A 25,637-nucleotide genomic window follows, 5' to 3' on the forward strand; every position below is an offset into this window, starting at 1 on the left:
ACTTCTGTGGAAGGGATTATTTTTTCTTTGGGAGACAGTGTTTTGTCTGGTAGACTGTTAGGTGGTGTTGTGTGAGAGGAACATGTTATTGTACTCTTGAGCTCTTTCACATACAGACCTTCAAGTAATTATTTGCGGTGACAGAGGATGTGCTACTACCTCATTCAAGACCACTGTTAAGTTTTTAGTTCTTTTGTGAGTTGGATGTCACAATCATCATTAAAATTGGTTACTGGAGCAGTGCAACAGTGTCTTGAATAATGTCATTTCATTTGGCATTGTTACATTATAATGTTGAGAAATACACAATTCTGGCCAATATAGCACATATTTGAGATTGGTTTTTTTTTTTTTTTACTAGAATTTAGTACTGAACATTAGTCAAAATGACTGTACAGGGCCTGCTTTCATTAACCATCATTTTGTTTAAAGTCACTGTGTCCAAGAGCCTACAGACATTGAGTAAGGACTTTGTGTCTCAGTAGTAGTACAATCAAGGTACATATGACCTTTGCTGTATCTTCTTCACCCCCATTACACTTGCATTCATCCTGTCTAGAGAATCTTTCCCTGGGGTCTGAAGAGTAGATGAATTTTATTTTCTGCTTTGGTGAATCTTGTTGTTAATAAAGGAGCATCTATAGGAAACTTGAAAAGTACTGGAATTTATGAAAAACTGTTATATTTTACTATGTAGTTGTCAGAAGGAAGTTCTATATTGAATTGAGTCACTAACTTCTTGATATTACTGTCCTAGATTATTAGAAAATAGCTTTTTAAAAAGTTACTAAAAAAAAAGTTACTTGAGGGATTGGGAAGATAGCATAATGGTTATGAAAACAGGCTCTCATGTCTGAGGCTCTCAGGTACCAGGTTCAATCCCCTGCACCACCATAAACTAGAGCTAAATACTGCTCTGGTAAAATGAATAAGTAAGTAAATTAATAAAATACCAAGTCTGGAGGACTCCCAGAAGACTAGAAATAGACATACCCTATGACAATGCAATTTCTGTCCTCAGGATATATCCTAAGGAATCAAACGCATACATCCTAAAAGATCTGTGTATCCCTATGTTCATTGCAGCACAATTTGTGATAGCTCAAACCTAAAAGCAACCTAGATGTCCCAACAGCAGATGAGTGTCTGAGAAAGCTGTGGGATATATACACAATGGAATGCTACTCAGGTATTTATAATAATGAAGTCACCTTTTCACCTCATCTTGGATGGAGTTTGAAGGAATCATGTTAAGTGAGATAAGCCAGAAAGAGAAGGATGAATATGGAATGATCTTACTCATAGTCTAAATTGATGTATAAGAACAGAAAGGGGGAATATATTGTAGAACTTAGACTGGGTTTGCTGTATTGCACCAACGTAAAGGACTCTAGTGGGGCTGGGGGACTTTTCAGGTGCTGATGCATTGTGGTGGGAGAGACCTGGCCCAGGGGTGATTGTTTTTTCCAGAAAACTGAGAAATTTTACATATGTACCAATAATTGTATTTACTGTAAACCACTAATCTTCCCATTTAAAAAAATAATTTAGAAAAAAAGCATAAAAAGTGAAGACATTATCTAAATAAACATCTGGATTCAGTGATGCTTACAAACAGGGCCTAGAGTTAAGTAAGTATTTTGGAAGAAAAAAATCTGAATAGTAGGATGTTTTTGCTTATGTTAAGTGTGATAAATGTGAAAATAAAAATACAGTAAATAATAAATATAGGAAAGTTGTAAAAAAAAAAAAAGAGGCCTCTCTTTTTGTGATGATCTGACCTAAAGAAATGATGAACCATTAGATATGTCAAAGATTGATTACTCCCTTATTCAACGTGGTGTGTCTGGGTTGAAAGTAATAAAGGAATGTTTTTTTTTCCCATTTTTTATTTGTGTTTATTAGTGGGTAGTTCCACCCAATGTTTTGAAATGTTAGGCGCCAGTAGCTTAGCAAGAATGCACTGACGTGAAATTACTTGGGTCTGATAGCAGCTGTATTTTTCCTTAACTTGCCATCTAATCAAGAACTTGCATGACTTGAGGTAGTGCCTTATCACTACCAGGACTTTTATTGTGCAAATTAGCAATGTAGAATATGAGAGCAGAAGTGTTAGTTTCCTACTGATGGCCAGTATTATCTAATTAGATGGTATCTCACAACGAACTAGAAATACTTTTCAGAATTCTGTCTTAGGTAAACCATGAGGGTAACAGACCCAATTCTCTTACATTGAGACATCAAGGAACTGCTGTGAGAGATCAATATTTGAGATTTTTTTTTTTTTAATTAGAATTTAGAACTGTTGAACCTAGAGTGATGTGGATGGTATTTTTTCATAAATGATCTTCCACAGTAATACTTTCAAATGCCAGGCCTTTCCAGCTTCCCTTTTCTCCCTTCCTTCTTTCCTTTATTCTTTTTTTTTCCTGATGAAATAAAATTGTAAAAGTTTTAATTTAGCTGTGTAAATGCAGAGCTGAATTTGCATTAAGATGCAGGTAATTGTGTTAAAGGGATACAATACAAATATCCATTTATTTAACAGGCATCTAGTTTTTCATACTTTTTGTACTGTGAAGTTTTATTAAAGGGAAGAGTTTAATTTTGAGAGTTTAAAAATTCTCTGACTAGTTTTTCTTCCCATTATTAAAAATCTTAATTCTTCTTGTTTTTTTTTTTCTTTTCAGTAAAAGCTATTTCTTTCAAATCCATGGAAAACATTTTGTGCAACAATAAAATAGTATTTAATGGCTAAGCTACTTCTCAGGTAGTGCTTTCTAATTTGCTTTTGTTAGCATGTTTTTGAAATTTGGAACTGAAAATCTCAAAACAGTATAAAATGAGTCATTCATTATTTCTTTAAAAAAGCTTAGGACAATATAAATTGGATGCATATTCATATTATATAGAACTTCTCTCTTGGTTTTTCTTTTGCAGAGTTGTCTTTCTGGAATTAAATACCCTACTGTCCATTCTCTCTTTTTCATATATATTTGTTTATTTATTTTCCCTATTGTTGCCCTTGTTTTTTATTGTTCTTGTAGTTATTGTTGTTATTGATGTTGTTGTTGTTGGATAGGACAGAGAGAAATGGAGAGAGGAGGGGAAGACAGAGAGGAAGAGAGAAAGACAGACACCTGCGGACCTGCTTCACCACCTGTGAAGCCACTCCCCTGCAGGTGGGGAGCCGGGGGCTGAACCGGGAGGCTTACACTGGTCCTTGAGCTTTGCACCACATGCGCTTAACCTGCTGCACTACTGCCTGACTCCCAATCCTCTCTTGTTTTTACTGCTATAGAGTATCCTGGAATGTTTTGACAACCAAGTGATCTTCCTTTCTGTCATTTTATTTATCATTATTATTATTATTATCATCATTTTTGTTTATTGGATAGTGAGAAAGTGAGAGGGAAGGAGGTGATAAAGAGGGAGAGAGACAGAGAGACACCAGCAATACTGCTTCACCACTTATAAAGCTTCCCCTCTGCAGGTGGAGACTGGGAGGGGGGCTGGAAACAGGTCCTTGCACATTGTAACATGTGCACACAACCAGGTGTGCCAACACCCGGCCCCCTTTCTGTCATCTTTATGAAAGACACATTAGGGAAATGGGTTGGCATTTAGGCCTGTAGTAGAGGCTTGAGATGTAAATTTGGAACTCAGAAGACTATTGGTGCTCTGTGAGGCCATAACCCTGTGCCACTGCTTACTGTAGAGAGGCATGGTAACATTTCATGGGTAGGGTGAAAAAGAATGACCTGAAGAGAGACAACAGGAGCAGCCAGGATAGGGAAGGAGGAAGAAAATATTATTTGGACAGCCAGGTGAAGAAAATATTTCATGACAAGAGTTTTATGAAAATGCTGTCAGATAAAATGAATGGTAAAAACTAACCACTGGATTTTGCAACATAGTTGGTACTTTTAGCAGACAAGTGCTGGGACTTGGGGTAGCTACTTTTTAGACACCATTAAATAAAAACACTTCATTCCTGGGTAAGTTCTGTGAGACATTTTAGTCTGATTAACTTTTGGGTATAAGTGCATTTAGAAAGAAAAAAAATATTTATGTTGGCCTGGGGGGAAGGGTGGCACACAGGATTAAGAGCACATAGTGAGTACTAAATCGTACTAAGCTCAAGGACCCAGGTTTCAGCCCCGGCTCTCCACCTGTAGCGGGAACACTTTATGAGTGGCGAAGTAGGTGCCTATCTTTCTCTCTCCCTTTCTGTATCTTTTTTTCCCCCTCTCAATTTCTCTGTTCTATTGAATTAAAAATAAATAAATAAAAGAAAAAAAATGGCCACCAAGAGTGGTGGATATGTAGTGGCAACACTGAGCCCCAACAGTAACCTTGGGGGCAAAAAACAAAACAAAACAAAACGAAAAAACCAGTTATCTGAAACTTACAGATGTATGCTTTCTATAACTTGATCTCTTATAAATGAATATTGGGAACATTTGTTCTCAAATCCATACTTTCCTGTAAATGATAGCATATAACTGATCATGGCTTATTAATAGTCTCTGACGTAAAATGCAGAGATTTTCAGTATGAATAAAGCATAAGTGATTTTTTTAAAAGTTTTTTAAAAAATATTTTATTTATTTATTCCCTTTTGTTGCCCTTGTTGTTTTATTGTTGTAGTTGTTGTTGATCTCGTTGTTGTCGGATAGGACAGAGAGAAATGGAGAGAGGAGGGGAAGACAGAGAGAGAGAGAGGGGGAGAGAAAGATAGACACCTGCAGACCTGCTTCACCGCCTGTGAAGCGACTCCCCTGCAGGTGGGGAGCCGGGGTTCGAACCGGGATCCTTATGCCGGTCCTTGTGCTTTGCGCCACCTGCGCTTAACCCGCTGCACTACAGCCCGACTCCCAGCATAAGTGATTTTTAAAATGATTTTTAGTATTAATTTAATAATAGCTGATGAAACTGTAACATTCCAGGGGGAGATTCTGCAGCCATTGTGTGTATGTCTGACTACTCACACCACTAAATTTCTGTGCCATCATGTTCTTTACCCTCTACTTTCCCCTCCCAGTTTTCACATAGTCTAAAGAGACAGTTTGGTTACTTTTTTTTTTTTTGCATGTTTTTTTGCTGCAGCCATTGTGTGTATGTCTGACTACTCACACCACTAAATTTCTGTGCCATCATGTTCTTTACCCTCTACTTTCCCCTCCCAGTTTTCACATAGTCTAAAGAGACAGTTTGGTTACTTTTTTTTTTTTTTGCAAGTTTTTTTGCTTTAGTTTAGTTATCTATATTCTACACATGGACAAAGCCATCTGGTAGTTGTCTGTCACCTCTTATTTTACATAAGATAATCACCTGTAGTTCTTCCACTCTCTCTCTCTTTCTCTCTCTCTCTTTCTTTACCGTCAGGGCTATCTCTGGGACTCCATGCTGGCTCTACGAATCACTGCTCCTGGCAGCCATTTTTTATGTTATTGGTTAGGACAGAGGGAAATTGAAAGGGGAGAAGGAGGTAGTGCCGGGAGCCAGTCCCAGCCACAATTATTAGGGTAGCGCTGAAGGACAAGGGGAGTCGGCGTGATGAAATAAAGTGAGAGACATGTCAGCTGCTTCAAGTGCAGGAGAGAGGCACCTCTGCCCTCTGTCTACAGAGGTTTATTATTTAAACACTTTTCACATGGATACAGTTGACATCATCTAAGACTTATCTTTATTAACATCAATAATAACTTCAGACATTATTATCATTATAGGCATGTTCTCCTTGAAAGTTCCCTTGGTCTGAGACAGCCTGCCCACCCCTAGGTTTTGACCATCTGTGTGGCCTTGGTGTGGCTAAAATAACTTCAAACATTACTCTCTTTGTTTCAGCTGTCTGTGTTGGGTTAGCATATTTTTTCTGGAGCTCAATCTAAGAGTTTTTAAAAAATATTTATTTATTTCCTTTTGTTGCCCTTGTTGTTTTATTGTTGTAGTTATTGATGTCATTAATGTTGGATAGGAGAGAGAGAAATGGTGAGAGGAGAGGAAGACAGAGAGGGGGAGAGAAAGATAGACACCTGCAGATCTGCTCCACCGCCTGTGAAGGGAACCCCATGAAGGTGGGGAGCCGGGGGCTCGAACCAAGATCCTTACACTGGTCCTTGGACTTTGCGCCACGTGCACTTAACCCGCTGCGCTATCACCCGACTTCCTAGTTTTTAACCCATTCTTGGATGGGTCTAACCAAGTAACATTTTTTTAAATATATAGTAAACTGTCTACCTAAAGAAATCATCCACTGTAAAGTAAGCACACGCCATGGGGACTCTCTACTGGCTAACCTTTTACCTATATGAAAGTTTACTAACTTCTACCTATTAACCCTTCCATTAGCTATTTAACTACACAACATATATATATATATATATATATATATATATATATATATATATATATATATATATATATATATCGTGTATACCTGTAAGAGGAAGCAGGGGGGTCTGTGGTTGAGGGTAAGCAATAGGGCCTCTTTATAACTAGGGGAGACCACAGCCTGCCACTCATACTATAAGCCACTTCTGGCTTTTGGTCTGACTCCAGCTAATAGAGAAGCTATAGTGGTGATAAGTAGCTTTTTTTCTGAGAGCCTCTGAGTGCAGCAGCTTCTGCTCCTAGGCCATTTTCAGTCTTGTCACACTCACTGCCATAATTGTAACTAGGTACTTCCCCTGGGGTTCTCTTTTTATTGTCCTCAGGTAATATTTGTGTGTTTTCAATATAGCCAGTATCAATGTAATTGAAAACAAAAGGATGAATAGCTTCAGTTTAGTCTAGGACTTCCGCTTTGCAGTTGGTCCTGGCCTGCTTTGAACTTTGTCAGCCAGCAGACTTGACTTTACCTCTGCCATTAAACAAAGAGGATGAATACCTTCAGTTTAGTCCAGGACTTGCTGCTTTGCAGTCAGTCCTGGCCTGCTCTGGACTTTGTCAGCCAGCAGGCTTGACTTCCCCTCCAGCAAGATAGAGAGGGAGAGAGGGAGAGAGACGAAGAGACACCTGCTGACCTGCTTCATTGCTTGTGAAGCGATTCCCCCTGCTGGTAGGGAGCCGGGGGCTTGATCTGGGATCCTTGCGCAGGTCCTTGCACTTTGTACTATGTGCGCTTACCCCGGTGCACCACCACCCGGCCCCCTAATCACCTGTAGTTCAATTTTATTATATTAATGATACAATATCATCTTTGTAAAATTGCAAAGCAGTATTACTTTGAATATATATTACATCACTTCTTTATTCAGTCATCTATTGATATGTATTTAAGTTGCTTCCATATTTTGCTTATTGTGAATATTACAACCGTCTTCCCCTCACCCCCCAAAGCCACCATATTTCTCACAGCCTTAGAGACAGTTTAACTACAACTGTGCCTTCTTCCTCTCTTCCTCTTCCTTTTTTATTTTGCAAGTTCATATATTTCAGCGCTCTGTATTCCACAAAGAGCAAAATGTTCCTGTATTAGTTTGTCGTTTACCTTCTCACTTCATAAGCATAATTACTCCACTTCCATCTATTTTTTGCCCAGAGGAGGCAATTTCATCTTTTTAATTTTAGAGTTAGTATTCTACTGAGTACATATCCCACAGTTTTTCTTTTTTTTCCTGCCCCAGGTTATCATTGGGACTCAATGCCTGCACTATGAGAGGAATCCGCTGCTCCCGGTGGATTTTTTTTCCATTATTTTTATTTTTATTTCACAGGGTAGAGAGAAATTGAGAAGGGAGGGAAGATAGAGAGGGGGACAGAAAGATAGACACCTGCAGACCTGCTTCACTGCTCATGAAGCACTCCCCCCTGTAGGTGGGGAGCAGGAGCTGGAACCTGGGTCTAGTACTATGTTCACTTAACTGGGGGTGCCACCACCCGGCCCACTGTCCCATAACTTCTTTATGCAGTTGTCTGCTGGTGGGGATTTTGATTGCTTCCACGACTTGGCTCTTGTGAACTATGCAGCTCTGTACATAGGGGTGCACATGCCCCTTCAAGTTAGTCACGTTGGATATATATGGAGGAATGGTATGTCTGTATCATGTAATGTTTCTATTTTCATTTGTGGAAGCACTCTCACCGCTTCTTTACACAGGGACTATACCAGCTTACTTGATGTGAATGCTCTTTTTTTTTTTTTTTTTTTTTTAACTGGCTTTAGTATTTCTCTTTTGCCTGTTTAATGTTTGGATACTCACTATATTCTTTTTAATGACATAAAATGTTAAAGGAAGAAATATGCTCACAAAGGTATATATCCACCAAACTCTTCTGGTTTGGAATTTAGAGATTCTTGAGCAGTGAATTAAAAAGAAGGGCGATGGGGATCAGGCAGTAGCACAGAGGGTTAAGCACACATGGCGTGAAGTGCAAGGATTGACATAAGAATCTCGGTTAGAGCCCCTGGCTCCCCATCTTCAGGGGAGTCGCTTCATAAGCAGTGAAGCGGGTCTGCAGGTGGCTATCTTTCTCTCCCTGTCTTTCCTTCCTATCTCAATTTCTCACTGTCCTATCCAACACAATGACAGCAATAACACCACTAATAGTAACAACAACAGCAATAAACAACATGGACAACAAAAGGGTAAAATAGCTTTCAGGAGCAGTGGATTTGTAGTGCAGGCACTGAGCCCCAGCAATAACCCTGGAGGCCAAAATAAAAGGGGGGCAGGGTGATGCTCACATTACACTGGTAGAATACACATGCAACCCAACCGTGCAAAATCACACAGTTTCTCTCACACTAGTCCCCTCTCCATCCTTCACGAGCAGTGGGGCAGTGCTGCAGATGTCTCTTCTTTCCGTGTCTCTCCCTCTATTTCTCTGTCTCTTGTCCTCTAACAACAAGCAAATAAAAACAAACCAACAAGAAGAATAAATGGCCATTGGTAGTGGTGGTGGTGTCATGCAGACACTAAGCCCCAGTGAGAACCTTGGTGACAAAACAAACAAGCAAGCAAGCAAGCAAGCAAAAAAAAAAAAAGAGCTTGCATATATTCTCGGTATATTCCATTTTTCATCATTCATTTTGATCTAGAGGCATCTAAAACTCATTCACAAGAAATGCAGAAGAGATTGGCATTTTAGAGTTTTTAATAGTCTGTCACCACTATATAAATCAAAGCTTTTTCAGATAATCATTTTGTTTTACTTGACCTGAAATGAAACCTTTCTAAAAGTAATTAGTACTGTGGTGACAGTTAAGCAATTTGAGAGGCTGTGCATTATTATATTTCATGTCACCTGAATAATTATTTGACTGTTTCTTAGAAGTGTTAAGAATTCTTTAGCAAAGAACATTTCTCAGATTGGCAAAATTTTCTGTCATTCTGGCAACTTGACCTAAAATGTGTATGTTCACTGTGCCTTTTGTTTGTTTTGTTTGAGACTCAAGGAGACTTTCTTCAATGTAGTTAAATCCGATGTAATCCAGCAGCTATTTCACATCTGCCTCCTAATTTGATGTGGTAGCTAGAGATTGGAAGTGCTGAACTATGTAGAGTATGTGAAGGTACTGGACACTTAAATATCAGTATTGTGTTTGCTTATTTTCCAAACAATTACTTGTAGATCTCAATTTTAGCTTTCTTTATCTTTTTGCCAAGAGTGATAGAAAACACAAGTGTTTTTCCTTATGACTTGTTAATTCCTCTACCTTTTCAATCATATATATACACATCACAGTTTAAAATACATTGTTTTTCTCCATCCTATCCTGGAAGTTTATGTAGCTGCATTTGCTGATTTTCTTTTGTGATGGTGGAATATTTTGGAATTTAATAAAACCAGAAAAGGAAAGAGCTGTAATTCTTTCTGTATTTTCCATGTGTTGATTTTTAAATCCCATAGTATGTATTTAATGTAAAAAATTTTTTTTGAAACACCTTTCAAAAGCTTTCTCCCATTCTATTTAAATAAGCAGTTGTTTTCAGCATGACAATTTAATATGTATATTTTGACTTTTCTTGGCTTTCACGTGAACATACTGGCATGTGCCCATACACACAATGATAAAGAACTCATATACAAACATATGTGACAGTAACCACATATATGGAGACTTTGTAATTTTGATATAAATTTTTGAATTTTATATTTCATGGTTATTCATTTCGTCTTGTTGGAAACGTGGCCTTGTTTCGATAGTGCTTCAGGAGGCTGGGGCTGGAGCCTGTGTTCTCACTGAACTGATCATCATATGTTGAGTTACATCTCTGCTAAGCTGCAAGAATGAGGGAGGGAATGTGTCTTTAGGCATTTCTATATTTGAATGCTCCAGAGTAGCTGGTATTCTTGTCTTTTTTTTAGTTACTGTGTATTTTTCAGAAAATGCTTGTGATCTTTGTACTGATTAGAATTTATTATGTTTTTTGCTTTATGAATGCTGCTGCTTTGTTATTCGGTTCCTTTGTTATGTGGTATATATCTGGTCCAGGGTGTGTAATGCAGGACCTCAGTTCAAATTATGGTTGATCCAGGTGAAGGACAACAGCTCCTTTGTACCCAGTGTCTCATTTGTAAAGTGAACATCATAATAGTTCTGACCTCATAGGACTGGCGTTGTAATTTATCATGTTGGTATTTGGAAGGAACGTGGGACAGTGCCCACATAGAATAAACACTTTATGGCATTTGCTTGATCCACAGATCAGCACATAGAAAGTAGGAGCCGAGCGGTAGAAAAATCAGAGTGCTTTTCTCTAAGGGCACAGTGGTCATTCTTCTGACTCCTGTGAATAAAGGACCCCAGTTGCAGGCCTTCAGCATCCATGTGATGAGGTGTATGTGTTTGTTGGCTTCTAGGCTGACATCTTTCTCAGTCTTCTTGGCTGGGGTTTCCAGGAGAACTAAGGCGTAGTCAGCCCACAGGCTTTGGGCTCTGTTGTTTTTAATTCGGTTTTGTGTTTCCTTTGAACTCAATGATAGGAAGGAGAGTAAGTATAGTAAGTGAAGTTTTAGCTAAAATTAGGAATAATTAGGAATTTAAACTTTCAGTTAAGCTTTGTTTTATCTATTTTTTTTCTTGAATGATTTCAGTAAACTCCCACTTCTATTATCCTGAATGGGATTTTCTTTTGAAAAACTTGATTTTTTTTCTTTTAATAGGACCATGTTCTCACCCCCTCCACACACCCCAACAGAATCAGATTTAAAAATTGTGACTGATACCAACCTTTTTTCTTTTCTGTCTGTGTCAAATTGGTTTATTTTTTCTGATAGTATCTAAACCTCCATATTAAGCTCTATATCTTTCTGAAAGCTGAGAACAGACCCCTACTTCCCTTTTATTCCCCGCATTCACAGTCCTCTGACCTATTACTTTTGTGGTAGGTAGGTGTTTCTTGTAGACCTTGATGCAGCTCAAATTTTTTTCCCTCCAAAAATAGGGGGGAAAATGTTTGATTTAATTATATTTTAGGAGCATTTCAAAGAATTGTTATCATCTTTGTCATACCTGGCTCATTTCCTGGTACTAAACTTAAAATAGTCTCTGATCCTGGTGGTTGCGTAATAATCTGAGTCATAATTTCTTCCTATCACTGTTGGGAATCGGGAAACGCCACTGCTCCTGACAGTTCCTATTTTATTCATTTAGACTCTGACACAATTGCCATTTTGATGTTCCTCAGTCCCTTGAAACTGATTAATCTGCCTCTCTACAGGTGTGCATTTTAAGTTTCTTCTAAGATTAAGTGTTCCCAAGCAGAAGAAATACTGGATATAAAAACAAACACATTAGGTCATTGTGTAGCTAGTGTGGACTTTGATATGACTCATGTTTTGCTGAAAAAAAAAAAATTACCAGGAAAACATCTTTCAGGGAAAAAGCTCATATCCTCTATGACAAACTTAAGGGTTTATAATATTGTGAGATGGTTGAGATTTATTTATTCACTGAAAACTAAGCTAACCCAAATTACCTAAGCAGTTCTTTAGCAGGAAGAAATTTATAGTTATATATGTGCATTAATATTAAAAAGTATCAGGTAGTTAACCCATTTAATACATCAAGAGTGTTAATGTTTTCCTTTGAACAAGAACCCCACATCTTTGCCATTTTGTGCTGTGTGTTCATAGTAAGTTGCAGTGTGAAACACTTTTTGTGCCTTTGAGAGAGTTTGTTAAGCATTTAGGTCTCAAATTTAAAATTACCAATCTCTGCCCCAAACTATAAATATCTAGGGGGAAAGAGTTGTATTTTTTAACTTCAGAATTGAAAAAGAAAAAGAAAGCCAGTACACAAGAGAATCAATTTTATGGTTTTTCTAATAATTATTATTTAAACATTTTTATTATCTTTATTAGTTGGATAGAGACCGTCTGAAGTCGAGAGGGAAGTGGGAGATAGAGAAGGACAGAGACAGATACCTGCAGCCCTGCTTCACCATTTGCGAAGCTTCCACCCTATAGGTGGGGCCAGGGGCTCGAACACAGGTCCCCAATTTTAGTTATTTTTTTTTTATGAGCAGTAAATCTTTTTTTTCTATTTTAATGACATTTCATATATCTAAACTTTCTTGTAAACTTAATATTGGCTAAGTGTGATCTGTCAGTATGATATATGTGTTAATTTTAACATGTATATTATTATTATTATATTACTATTATTATTAACATCAGGGTTATCACTGGGACTCACTGCTTATAGGACCGATCCGCAGATCACTGACCCCAGTAGCCATTTTTTCTTTTCCTTCCTTCCTTCCTTCCTTCCTTCCTTCCTTCCTTCCTTCCTTCCTTCTTTCCTTTCTTTTTTCTTTCCTCTTTCTTTCTCTCTCTGTTTCACTCTCTCCTTTTTTTCCTTTTGATCAGACAGAGAGAAATTGAGAGGGAAAAGGTAGATAGGGAAAGAGATAGACACAGCACTACTTCAATATTCATGAAGCTTCTCCCCTGCAGGTGGGGACCAGAGGTTTGAACTGAGGTCCTTGCACATGGTAACATGTTTATTAAATCAGGTGTGCCACAACCCGTCCCTCAGTATGATATTTATTAGGGACTGTTAGTGCAAATGAAGGAAAAAAAAGTCTTATTGCTTTTTTGTGGATTTTGTGTGTGTGTATTATATATTAATAATATTACAGATGACTAATAGTCAAGTCAAAAGGATAACAAAGTTAAGGGCTTACAAAGATGAGGAACAGTCTGTGATTTACAGTTACTTCTTCTTACTCCATTTTCCCTTATAATTGATTCCCTTGTTCATTTTAATTAGTCAATATTTTAAGTTCATAGTTCGGTATGAAGAAAAATGCTTCTTTCTATATAGATCACATGATTTTGTTCTTGTTTTCAGGGAAGCATCTAGGGGAATATCCTACTTACTGTGAGTGACAATTTTCAGAAGCTGTAACTCAGAAACACATCAGTTATACACATTGTGCTCTAAAGCTCTTACATCACACAGAATAATCAGCCAGTTAGTTTTTTAATCTCTAATATAGATGAAATCTGTATATTACAATTTACAAAAGTCTGGTTAAAATAATATCCTGTTTCTGGGAAAAAGTCTATTTTTTTTTAATTCTGTGACTGACTAAAACTCCAGTTGTACTTTTGGGCAGATTCTCAAAATCTAGAGTTTCTTCCTTCTAAAGTGCTCTAAAGTGTAGTGTTTGATAGAGTCACTCATTTTCTAGCTACTACTATTTTCCCCCTTCTTTGACCTACCTTCCTCCCTTCTTTCCTTCCTTCCTTCCTTCCTTCCTTCCTTCCTTCCTTCCTTCCTTCCTTCCTTCCTTCCTTCCTGAGTTTCTTCCTTCTAAAAGTGCTCTAAAGTATGGTGTTTGATAGTCACTCATGTTCTAGCTACTACTCTTTCTTCCCCCTTCTTTTATTTCTCCTTGTTTCCTTCCTTCCTTCTTCCTTCATCCATCCCTCCCTCCCTCCCTCCCTCCCTCCCTCCCTCCCTTCCTTCCTTCCTTCCTTCCTTCCTTTCTTCTTCCTTCATTCCTCCCTTCCTCCCTCCCTTCCTTCCTTCCTTCCTTCCTTCCTTCCTTCCTTCCTTCCTTTCTTCCTTCCTTCCTTCCTTCCTTCCGTTATCTGTAGGGCTTCACTGCTCTGGACTGACTTTTTTAGATAGCAGGAGCAAGACAGTGGCAAAGAGACACACACACACAGGACACACACACACACTCAAGGCACGTACACACACACACACGTACACATGCACGAACACACTATGGCACCAAAAACTCCTCAGTGCAGTGGAGATTAGGCTCAGACTGGGGTCACAAGGCAAAGCAGTGCGTTATCCAAGTCTACTATGCCGGCCTGCTACCATTCTTTGTAAACACTATGGAATGACAGAACTCAGGACTTAGTGTCTAGCACCCACTGGACTACTCCTTTCTTGAGTAAATGTGTCATTTCTTCTAATGAGACTGTCGTTGTAAGCTCCAAGATATAAAAGATAAAGAGTTTTGCAGGTAAAACTTCAGTCATTTCATCTAGAAATTTGTATGAATCAAACATCTTATCAAAGACTTTCGGCTCTAAGATTAAGGTGTCAGAACTGTCATTCTGTTAATTCAAAAATATTTAAGAAACTATTTCAATATTTAAAGTTATTGCACATTTATGTGATGGAATAGCATGGAGTCATGACATATTTTTGAAGACTACAGGAAGGCTATGTTTAGTTTGTTAAAGCTAAGAGCAATACAAAATTCTACGTGTGGTTTTAACATATAATCACAGAAAAATAGTCCAATGTGAATTGCATTGTCAGGTAATGATCTTACTGATGAAGAAAAATATCTTTCCTTTTCTTTCAGCTAATCTTCCAATGCCAACCATTGCAGCAATAGATGGGCTGGCTTTAGGTGGTGGTCTTGAGCTGGCTCTAGCATGTGACATAAGAGTAGCAGGTGAGAATCTTAAGTCTATGGAAAACATGACTTTGAGTTAATGATGTGTATGTTTACTTTTGATATAATTTCAATTATTTTTTTCCTGTTGAGTAGAACATTAATAAAAAGTCTCACTGTTGGATTTGATGAAGTAATTGAAATTCTCAGTCAAGAAAAGAGTGTTTTGTAATCCTTGTAGTTGGAAGGATGAGAAGTTGGATCATGTGAAACAGTGTGTGGATCTCATGTCTTGCTTTCAGTAATTAAGTGTTGAACTTCACCACTCCAAAGCCAACTTTTTCAAATAGAAAGAGAAAGAGAAAAACAGGAAGAGAGGAGAAGATACAAAGCTTCCTCCTCCTTCAGTGTGGTAGGTGCCAGGTTTGAACTTGGGTCATGTACACATCTAAGCGTGTACACTATCCAGGTGAGCTTTCTTGCTGATCCTATGTGTTTATTTAGTGTGATACATTTCTAAAATATGTGCTTCCAAGTGGTTTATAAGATTGTAAGATTGCAGAGATAGTTGCACACTGCACCCAGGACCAAAGTTCTGTATTCCCACCTTCCCAGAGATAATTACCATAGTTCTCAAAAGTCCTAAGAGATCATTCGTTTACTTTTTTCCTTCGTCCTCCTCCTCCTCCTTCTTCACTTCTTCTTCTTATGCGGTTCATGTGGTTCCATTCTTTAGATTTCACATGATCCTATTTATTTGTTTAACATTAAGAGAGGGAGAAGGAGAGAGAGAACCAGAGTATCACTCTGGCATAGGCAGTTCCAGGGGATTGAACTTGGGGCTTCATGCATGCAAGTCTGATGCTTTTATCCACTTTAAAACCTGGGGTTTCATGCATGCAAGCCTGATGCTTTCACCCACTTTAAAACCCACCGAGATGCTGTCTTGCTCTTTGAAAACCGGTTTCCCTCTCAGATGGAAGAGTAACAGTTGCTTTTAATGAAGATTACACAACTGAATCTGTGAAATGCTTCAGCTCTTAATTAATGTTAGCTACAGTAATAAAAACTTAATCTCTTGGACTTTTTACTTCCCTCCTGAATAGTTTTCTAGGGATTGAATGAGTGAATTATGAAAATAATTATTGCTAACCACATGAGTGGCAGTCATGTGCCCTGTATTCTTACAGATCCTTGACTCATAATAGCTCACATAATCTGCTGAGCAAGTATATGAGATAGGCACTTTTGCAGGCATGAAGAAGCTAAGGCAGAGAAAGGGTAATAAGCCCCTGAATTAGCTGATATTTAAGCCGAGTCTAATAACCCTTCTCCGGTGTGTTGTCTTCTGGGTGGTCACTGTGTTCTGTATCCTTACACCTGCTTCAGGGATGACGTAGAGGGGCTGTGGGGTTAACAACTAGTGAAGCAGGCAGCAGATACCACTCTTCTTTCTCCCACTGATGGAGCTGCCTTTTAAAATGTAGAATCAGTGTAAAGGTGTTTTCCAAGGGGCTGGGTGGTGATGCACTTGATTGAGTGCCCATGTTGCATTGTGCAAGGACCCAGGTTCGAGCCCCCAGTCCCCACCTGCAGGAGGGAAACTGCGAGTGGTGAAACAGTGTTGCAAGTGTCTCTCTGTCTCTGTCCCTCTCTGTCATCTCTTCCCCTCTCAATTTCTGTCTATATCCAATAAATAAAGATAATATAAAAAAAGGTATTTTTCACAAGTTTCTGATGATCCTATCTTAGAATTTGTGGTAGCTAGTTAGTCCTTGTGCATCTTTCCTCCTGCCTAGGCTGCTTTAAATTTTGTTTTCTTGTCTGTGAATTCATTGGATTTTAAATAGCAAAGCAAAGCTACATGTAATCCATTTCTGAAAGAGCAGGGATTCCGGGAATTAAGACTATGGGAAGTAGCCCAAGTACAGTTAGATATGCAATTAAACAGATAATTGAAATGCTTTAAAGTAACTGTGAAAACAAACACGGAAAAAAGAAATCCTGTCCAGCTGTCAGGACAGTAAAACCATTTGTCAGAGGTAACTAGAGATTTGGTCTTGAGAAATTGCCATATCTGATATGATATATTAAGCTGTTTGATCTAGAGGACTATCCAGGCAGCTAAAGAATTCATAGTTGTCAGACACAGTCTCTCTCTTGATCCTGAATAATTAATGGCATCTAAGCCTTCCAATATGACTTGGTAGCATCAGGTCAAATAATGTCACCATAACCCTGCTCTTCAAAAATAAATTCCCAGGGAATCGGCAGTAGCGCAGTGGGTTAAGCGCATGTGGCGCAAAGCGCATGGACTGGCATAAGGATCCCGGTTCTGGCTCCCCACCTGCTGGGGAGTCGCTTCACAAGTGGTGAAACAGGTCTGCAGGTGTCTATCTTTCTGTCTCCCTCTGTCTTCCCCTCCTCTGTCCATTTCTCTCTGTCCTATCCGACAACATAACAATAATAACTACAACAATAAAAAATAAATAAATAAATAGTGGTCCAGGAGGTGGTGCAGTGGCTAAAGCACTGGGTTCTCAAGCATGAGGTCCCAAGTTCAGTCCCCGGTAGCACACGTTTCAGAATGATGTCTGGTTCTTTCTCTCTTTACCTATCTTTCTCATTGATAAATAAATAAAATCTTTTAAGAAATAAAAAATAAAATAAATTCCCTATAATTAGTTTTTGTTTTAAAAAAAGAAAACATTGTATGAATCTTTTAAATATATCACTTACAGTGTTCACTTCCATTACTAAATACCTCCCAAAGTGATTTAAAAATGATTTCTGACATCAATTTAATTAGTAAGCTGAATACTGGTAAGCTTATTTTAGTCACTTTTAAAGTCATATTTGAATTGTTCATACATATATTACTTAATTTTTTTCCTTCCTTTTTTTTTTTTTAGCTTCTTCTGCAAAAATGGGCCTGGTTGAAACAAAGTTGGCAATTATTCCTGGTGGAGGTATGAATTATTCATGCTCTTCTCTCAAACAGGGCATAAAGTATAAATTAAAAAGACAACATTTTAAGTAAAGAAACTAGCGCTGTATTTATTTTCCTAGCAAAAAATGAGCTGTATAGCTTAACTAGATGTGAAGAGAACGGTTTCATTGACTGTTTCTGTTTTTATACTGTCTTCAGTGCTGCTCTGTAAGATTTTCTCCTTTTAAAAACTATTGTACCAGCCATATTCATGAAAGGTTACACCAGAGTTTTAAAGCTTTTATACAAGTATCTACATGCATGTCCCTTAGGGGAGTGTTACCACAGCCAGACCTTGGAGGGGGGTTACCAAGTTTCATACCACCTTTCTGTTGTTTCTCTGTAGCAGGACACTGATGAAGTAAGCGAGTGGGTAGTCTTAATTTTGCACTGAGAAGGAGTTGTTCTTTATGTCACTTACAGAGATGATGGGTGAGGGTGCTGGCGAAATAGCTCACTTGGATAGTGTGCTGCCTTTTTCATGTGCATGCCCCAATTCCGAGCCTGGCCCCACTGCATTGAAGGGCATTTGGCTCTGCGGTTTCTTTCACTCTGCCTTGCTGTCTGTGCTTATCAAAACAAAACAAACAAAACAAAACAAACTGTAGGTGAGCGACTTCTTTGAGAAAACTCATTTAAGAAAGAACCTTTTCAGTATTAATAATGAAATATTTCATCATTCACTAAGTCTGAAAATTCTGCCTATTTGTCTGATACTGAGAATGTGTACATAGTTCTACTAAGTGAAATTTTCTGTCAGAATGTCCACTCTATTTGAGGATGTCCAAGTTGAAACTTCTTTGTGTACAGATAATCCATAAAAATTATAAGGCTGGGGGTCGGGCAGTAGCGCAGTGGGTTAAGCGCACATGGTGCAAAGCACAAGGATCGGCTCAAGGATCCCGGTTCAAGCCCCCGGCTCCCCACCTGCAGGGGAGTTGCTTCACAGGCGGTGAAGCAGGTCTGCAGGTGTCTATCTTTCTCCCTCTCTGTCTTCCCCTCCTCTCTCCATTTCTCTCTGTCCTATCCAACAATGACAGCATCAATAACAACAGCAATAATAACTACAACAACAATAAAAAAAAGGGCACCAAAAGGGAAAATAAGTAAATATAAAAAAATTAAAAAAATTATAAGGCCATGTTGAACATGTCAGCCATGTTTTTATCTAAGTACATTATACTTGTATGTTTAATTGTATTATTTAAATATCAGTATTTGTCCTGTTTGGGATATACAGGTAGACATTAAAATCAGATTATTCTGAAGCTGGGGATTACCTAGATCTGTGTGTCAGACTCACTATATTTTTCTGTATGTTGGCAGTCTATGAATATGTTATCCTTGTATGTAAAATCTTCTAATATTTACATGGTCAGCTATGTCTGGTTGTTTCACAGTCACTAAGGAAAACATTATACATCCCCTCCAAAAAAAAAATGACCCAGCTGAAAAAAAATCAAATTACTGATCTGTAAAATAAAGTTTTACATATACAACTAAGATATAAATATTTACTGGTAATTGGGATGCAACTAATCCTAAAAAGGAAGTGACTGTCATTGAATTTTAGCTTCGTATAACACACTTTGGTCAGCCTGGAACCCAAGAATATGATCTTATTTGGCAAAAAATGGTTTTTGTAGATGTAAGTAAGGGTCTTCAAATGAGATCATCCAGATTAAAAATAATTAAGTGTACTCTGAACATGCCCTGTCTTGTCTGATCTCGAAAAATAAATAATATTGTTATCCTAGGGCCATATTATAATCTGAATTATACTTGACATGTTTGTGCATTGCATAGCTTACCTTTTTCTAGTATTTTTGCTTTTAAGAAAGCAGTTACATTTTCTGTCCCAGCTATGGGATGCTACAGTGGTATAAAATAAAATTCTCCTTTATAAATACCTACTTAGGGGTCCTGGTGGTGCCGCACCTAGTTAAGCACTCACCTTACAGTGCACAAGGACCCATGTTCAAACCCTTGGTCCCCACCTGCAGGGGGAAAACTTCACGAGTGCTGAAGCAGGGCTGCAGGTGTCTCTCTGTCTCTTTCCCTGTCTTTATTCCCATTCCCCTCTCAATTTCTCTGTTTCTATCCAATAATAAACAAACAAAAAGATTAAAAACAAAAAAAAGAATCACCTACTTAAACAATACCACTCTTAACTGTATTTGTAGTCAGTGTAGTGGCTTTACTGCTCTAGACCAACTTTTCCAGATAGCAGGAGAGTGGAAAAGATATACGGAATGGAAGTTTTTCCCATGGTGTGGGAGTCGGATTCTAGCCTAGATCGTACTATAGCATAACAGATGTTCTTCTAGGTGAGCTATCCTGCCAGAATACAATGCCACTTTTAAAATACACTTACAACTAAATAAAACAAAGTCAGACATTTAGGAGGCTTTTGACAGCTTACAGAATTTCTTTAAATTTGCATAGAAAATGATGATAAGCCCTCTGACAATTGGTCTCTGTTTTATGCCTCTTCCACTGAAAGAGTTGGGGGTTTAGTCAAGAAAACTTATAACTGAGATAACTTGATCGGGTATATATATTGCCACAAACAGAATGTCCGGATTTCATTTTCTTTTCCTTTAAATTTTTTTCTTATTATCTTTATTTATTTATTGGGTAGAGACAGCCAGAAAGTGAGATGAAGGGGGAGGTAAAGAGGGAAGAGAGACAGAGAGACACCTGCAACAAAGTTTCACCACTTGTGAAACTTTTCTTCTGCAGGTGGGGACTGAGGGCTTGAACCCAGGTTTTCGGGTTTTTCAAATGCTGTTTGTAGTTGTTACTTTGTTTTTCTACTTTAAGATCCAGTTAAAGGCCAACGGTGCATTTGGTTAAGTTTTTTTTTTTCTTTTTCCTTAATTCTCGAAGTGTCTTAAAGGGTCTGGGAAGTGGTACATCCAATTGAGTGTACATGTAACAGTGCACACGAACCTGGGTTCAAATACCCACTTGCAGGGGGAAAACTTCATGAGCAGTAAAGCAGGGCTTTAGATGTTTCTCTTTCTCTCTCCCTCTCTATCTCCTCCTCCCATCTCAGTTTCTCTCAATTCTACCAAACAAAAAAGAAAGAACAAGAAATGTCTTCCATTTTAACTGAAGAACTTGGGGAAAGTATCTTAATGAGGTTCTCAGATTGGACTGAATTAGTTTCTCACATTTAGATTTAGGCTAAAAAAAATGTGCTAAGAATACTAAGTGGCCCATACTTTACATTTCACTTGATGTGTTAATTACTTGGTTAAGAAGATGACCTCCATCCCCAGCACACCATGAGCCAGAGCTGATCAGTTGACTAGAAAGAAAGAGAGACAGCGAGCGAGAGAAAGAAAGGAAGAAAAGAAATGAAAGAAGGTGGATATACTTTTAGTGTTCTATTTTTAGAAACTTCTCTGGAAAATAATCTTTAATGATTATTACTGGCATCTGCCATTCCCCAGATTAAACAAGAAAGTAAGAAAATCAGAGCACTCCAGCTTCATGGTACCAGAACACTAGTCAAAAAACACTAGTTTTTTTGTTTGTTTGTTTGGTTTGTTCTTTTGTATTGTTTTATTTTATTTGTTTATTTGTTTTAACCAGGACACTGCTCAGCTCTGGTTTATGGTAATGCAGGGGGTTGAACCTAGGACTTTGGAGTCTCAGGAATGAGAATCTCTTTGCATAACCGTTATGCTATTGGCCCCTGCCCCTAGTATTGTGTTTTGTGTATTTCTTTTCCCCAAAATGAGAGATTGGGGGCACCACTGCCCTTCACACTGTAAGCTGTTTAGCAGTAAGGCAACTGTTTGCTTTGGTGTTCAGGAGTTCTGTCTTCAGATCTATCTATGAAGTAATGATAGACATATAAATATGGTGTGTGTGTGATGACTTGTACACTGTAGTCAGTTTGGAAAATTTTGATGCAATAGTCATAGCATTCATATTGGGATCAGAACTTACCGTTATTACTTTTGAGTATCGTTGACAGTGACTCATCTTTACCCTGTGAGAATGAAGTTGTTTTTCATAAATAGTAAAAGATCTTCCTTTCTGTGCCAATTTGATTAATAAGGTCATATTATTTCAGGAAGATGAAAAGCGTAACAGTAAAAATAAGTCTGCTTTCCTTCAAAGGCTTATACAATGTCCAGCATTCACCAGTGTTGTGAACCATAGACGCACTGTGCGTGTAGTTCATTTATCTGCACACCTTATATTTGCACACACTGGCAAGTCTCACTTCTTGGTACTTTAAAATGTAACTCAGTGGCCACTTCTTTATACTCGATTAGAGCATTTGGGAAGTTATTTGCTCACTTCTCACTGTGTGCAGGTCACTTTGCTCATTGCTGGAAGGAAATGTGTTTGTGTTTTTGTGTGGCCATGTGTGTCTATGAGACAAAGAGAGGAGGGAGGGGGGAGAGGGAGGACTGAGCCATCTTCCATTGGAATTGCTCAGCTGACATGTGGTGAGAAAGATTAATTGTGTGTGCAAAGATCATAACTTCCCTGTTAGAATCAAGTCCTTGGAATTGAGTGGAAATGAAGCAATTTACAATGGAGAATCAAGAGTTTGGAAAGTAATTGTGTGTACTTTGTCAGCTACTAGCTTCTGTTTTTAAGACCTGCAAGGTGGAAAAGCCTCTTTTACTACTGTTCTCTGCCAAATACTGTTCTCAGCGTATTTGTTCAAGAAGCAGCAGACACTGGCTGAGCTGTGTGTGGTGAGTGTACAGCCTGGGACAAACAAGGAAAGGTCACTGTTGCCATTCAGCTCATATTCCAGCTCCCGAGCAGCATACATGGCAGCTGGCAAATTGTGATTTAACAGTAGAAGGGCAGAGTGCTGAGGGAAATGGGAGGAACGGCAGAGAACCCCAGGAGAAGCAAATAGAAGACCCTTCACAATAGAAGATCAGAGGGAACCTTGTTTCTGTTTTTAATTAATGATTTTTTTTCATTTTTACCTGTGATTAATAGTGGGATACAAGATTATAAGATTACAGTGTATAATTCCACACCTCCTCCACCATTAACTGTCCTCACCCAGTGGGAGCCTTATGGAAAAATGCCAGGTTTAGGGAGTTAAGATGAGGCAGTTCATTGCACAGGTAGAGGGGGGACGTGTTTCAGACTGGCAGACACAAGTTCAGAGACTTAGATGGGAACTTACCTGGAACATTCACGTCGCCACTACAGCTGCCGATGCAGACAGGAGGTAGGAAGCACTAGGATTACCATCAGAGAAGCAGTGAGGGAGAAGGGCCACAGCAGGTGACCAGGAGAGGCTTGATGTAATCTCAGACTTGTAAAGCTTGATCTGAAAAATTGTCTAGTCGTTGAACCAAGGGTAGGCAAGAGCACAGTAGAGAGAGAGAATAACTATTCCTTGTAGGGGTCTGTCCAAGTAAAGAGTGGTAGGGTTTGGGCTGGGATGGTGGGAGCTGATATAGTCAATGTGATTTGGACTCTGGAAAGTCTCCTGATCAGATGAGGAATGAATTAAGTATGTGTGTGTGTGGGGGGGGGGGCAGAATAGTTTTAAGTATTCTCACTGTGTAACTAGAAAGATCTCTTCAACTGAGTTCTGGAAAGCTATGAAAAGAGCAGGCTTGGCAGGGACAATGGTGAATACTGTTTTTGGACATGTTTGGTTAAAATTAATCATTAAATATCCAATTGCAGTTTTAGAGTGGTGCTTGGGCTGAAAATAAAAATGTAGATTTATGTTCCCCCTGGTACCCAGTTGATCTTAAAAGACTCAAAAATATACTAGCTCAGACAGAACTCTAGAGATTTTTCTCTAGTTCAAAATTAATAAACTGGGGATTGAATTTCCTGGTAGATAGTAGTGTCAACTAGGACCTCAAAACAAAAATTCCCAGGGAGAAGTCTTTTTTTCACTCAGAAGAGTTAACCTCAAGAAGCTGGGGACAAATCAATACTGCTTCTCTTTGTCTCTCTGTCATTTGTCCTTAAACACAGTCGGAGTTGGAGTTGTTGTATGTATAAGACAGAGCAAAGTAGATATAATGACAATACTCAGACTGATAGACCAAAAAGGGAGAACCTTAGGGAACCAGAAAGTACCAGAAAGATAACAAAGAGTAAGGGGCTTAAGAAGCTGTTTCATAGAGTTATGATTCCTAGATTCACTGTCAAACTGTATATGTGTTTCTTTGTAGCATAATAGCAGTTCAAACACTTATGAGATGTGAACCAGAAGATGAACCACTGCCCAGATCCAGATTGGTCAAAAAGACCTCAAAAAACATACACAGAGATGACAGTTCACAGTAGTCTGATTAGAATGTCCAGGCAGAATATAATGACCAAGTTGGCTGAATACTAAAAAGAAAAATGTCCAGGTCAAAATTATGATATGAAAAACTGAGAAATTTCAACTTGCGTAAGAGGTGAATGAATATCAGTACGTACCAACCAAGATGACAAAGATTTTGGAATTATCTGATGAATTTAAAGCAGTTTTTATTTATTTATTTAAAAAAAATACTCTTGAGAAATAAATATGGATTCTTTGAGTTATTTTCTCTTTACCTTGATGAGAGAGAAATTCTTTAATTTTATTTATTTATTTGTTCCCTTTTGTTACCCTTGTTTATCATTGTTGTTGTTACTAGTGTTATTGTTGTTGGATTGAACAGAGAGAAATCGAGAGAGGAAGGAAGACAGAGAGGGAGAGAGAAAGATAGACACCTGCAGACCTGTTTCACCATTTTTGAAGTGACACCCCTCCCCCCGCAGGTGTGGAACCAGGGCCGCTACCACCCGGTGCCCAAGAATTTTTTTTGATTTATTTAAATTTATTTATTTTTTACCAGAGCACTGCTCAGCTCTGGCTTATGGTGGTGCAGGGGATTGAACCTAGGACTTTGGAGCCTCAGGCATGAGAGTCTGTTTGCATAACCATTATGCTATCTACCCCTGCCCAAGAGAGAGAAATTCTTATCCCAGACTTCTAGAGATGACAAAACACTTCTCTGCTGCTCCTAGGTAGATGTAATCAATACGGGTTTCTGTCTTTCAGATAATCACAGCATAGGGAAGAACACCAAGTGCTTTGCAGGAAATACACAGAAGTTGAACTTAGTTAAAAAAAAGAACATAACTAGCCAGACTGAACTGTAGTGACCTATGGGGTATTTCTGAAAGGTTTGTCATTGTGTCACTAGAGCCTCAGAGGGGAAAAAGACAGTTCAATAAACAGTGGTTCAGAAGAAAAAAAAAGCTATCTGAGAGTAAAGATTGAAAATTTTGCAAATCCGACCAAACATAAGCATAAGAATTTAAAAGCATGCACAAAAGGCTCATGAAAGTCAGAGGGAAACAATACATTATGTAGATACAGATTTATTATGACTTCTGGGGGATGAGTAGGAGCTGTGTCTAATCTTGATGAGGAGGGTGGTTTGCCTCAAGAACTTATTCTGGGGAGCAAAAGTGTAGACAGTCGTTTGTGACTCTAGATGTTAGGCAACATGTGGTTATTATCAGACCATCATTTAAAACTTAACACCACATGAATAAATGGAAATATAGAAAATATGCAGGGAAAAAGTACCCACAAATAGAAACTTTTAGGACTGGAAATTATCATAGCTAAAGTAAAACGCATACTGAGTGGGCTGAATTGCGGAACACAGATGACATAATAAAATAAATGAACTTGAAGTTGATTTAATAACAATTTTTTTTCTTAGTGTGCATAACAGAGAAAAAGAAAGACTGAATAATTGAACTGTAGTGACCTATGGGGTATTTCTGAAAGGTTTGTCATTGTGTCACTAGAGCCTCAGAGGGGAAAAAGA

The 25,637-nt window shown here is 38.3% G+C and overlaps 1 protein-coding gene across 4 annotated transcripts in view; it reads left to right on the plus strand.

Annotated features, from left to right (window-relative positions):
• The window catches only part of AUH (AU RNA binding methylglutaconyl-CoA hydratase), a 145,754-nt gene that overhangs the window by 43,992 nt on the left and 76,125 nt on the right, over positions 1–25,637 (plus strand). For 3 of the 4 annotated variants that reach the window (XM_016184984.2, XM_007539906.3, XM_060200511.1), the window contains 2 exons: positions 14,787–14,879; positions 17,732–17,788. The exons of the other annotated variant lie outside the window; for it this stretch is intronic. In XM_016184984.2, the coding sequence (XP_016040470.1) occupies positions 14,787–14,879; positions 17,732–17,788 (150 nt within the window). The remainder of the gene's footprint in view (positions 1–14,786; positions 14,880–17,731; positions 17,789–25,637) is intronic. 4 annotated transcript variants of the gene reach the window in all.

The sequence above is a fragment of the Erinaceus europaeus genome, chromosome 10 (assembly GCF_950295315.1).
Source record: "Erinaceus europaeus chromosome 10, mEriEur2.1, whole genome shotgun sequence".
NCBI classification, from domain to species: Eukaryota; Metazoa; Chordata; class Mammalia; order Eulipotyphla; family Erinaceidae; genus Erinaceus; species Erinaceus europaeus.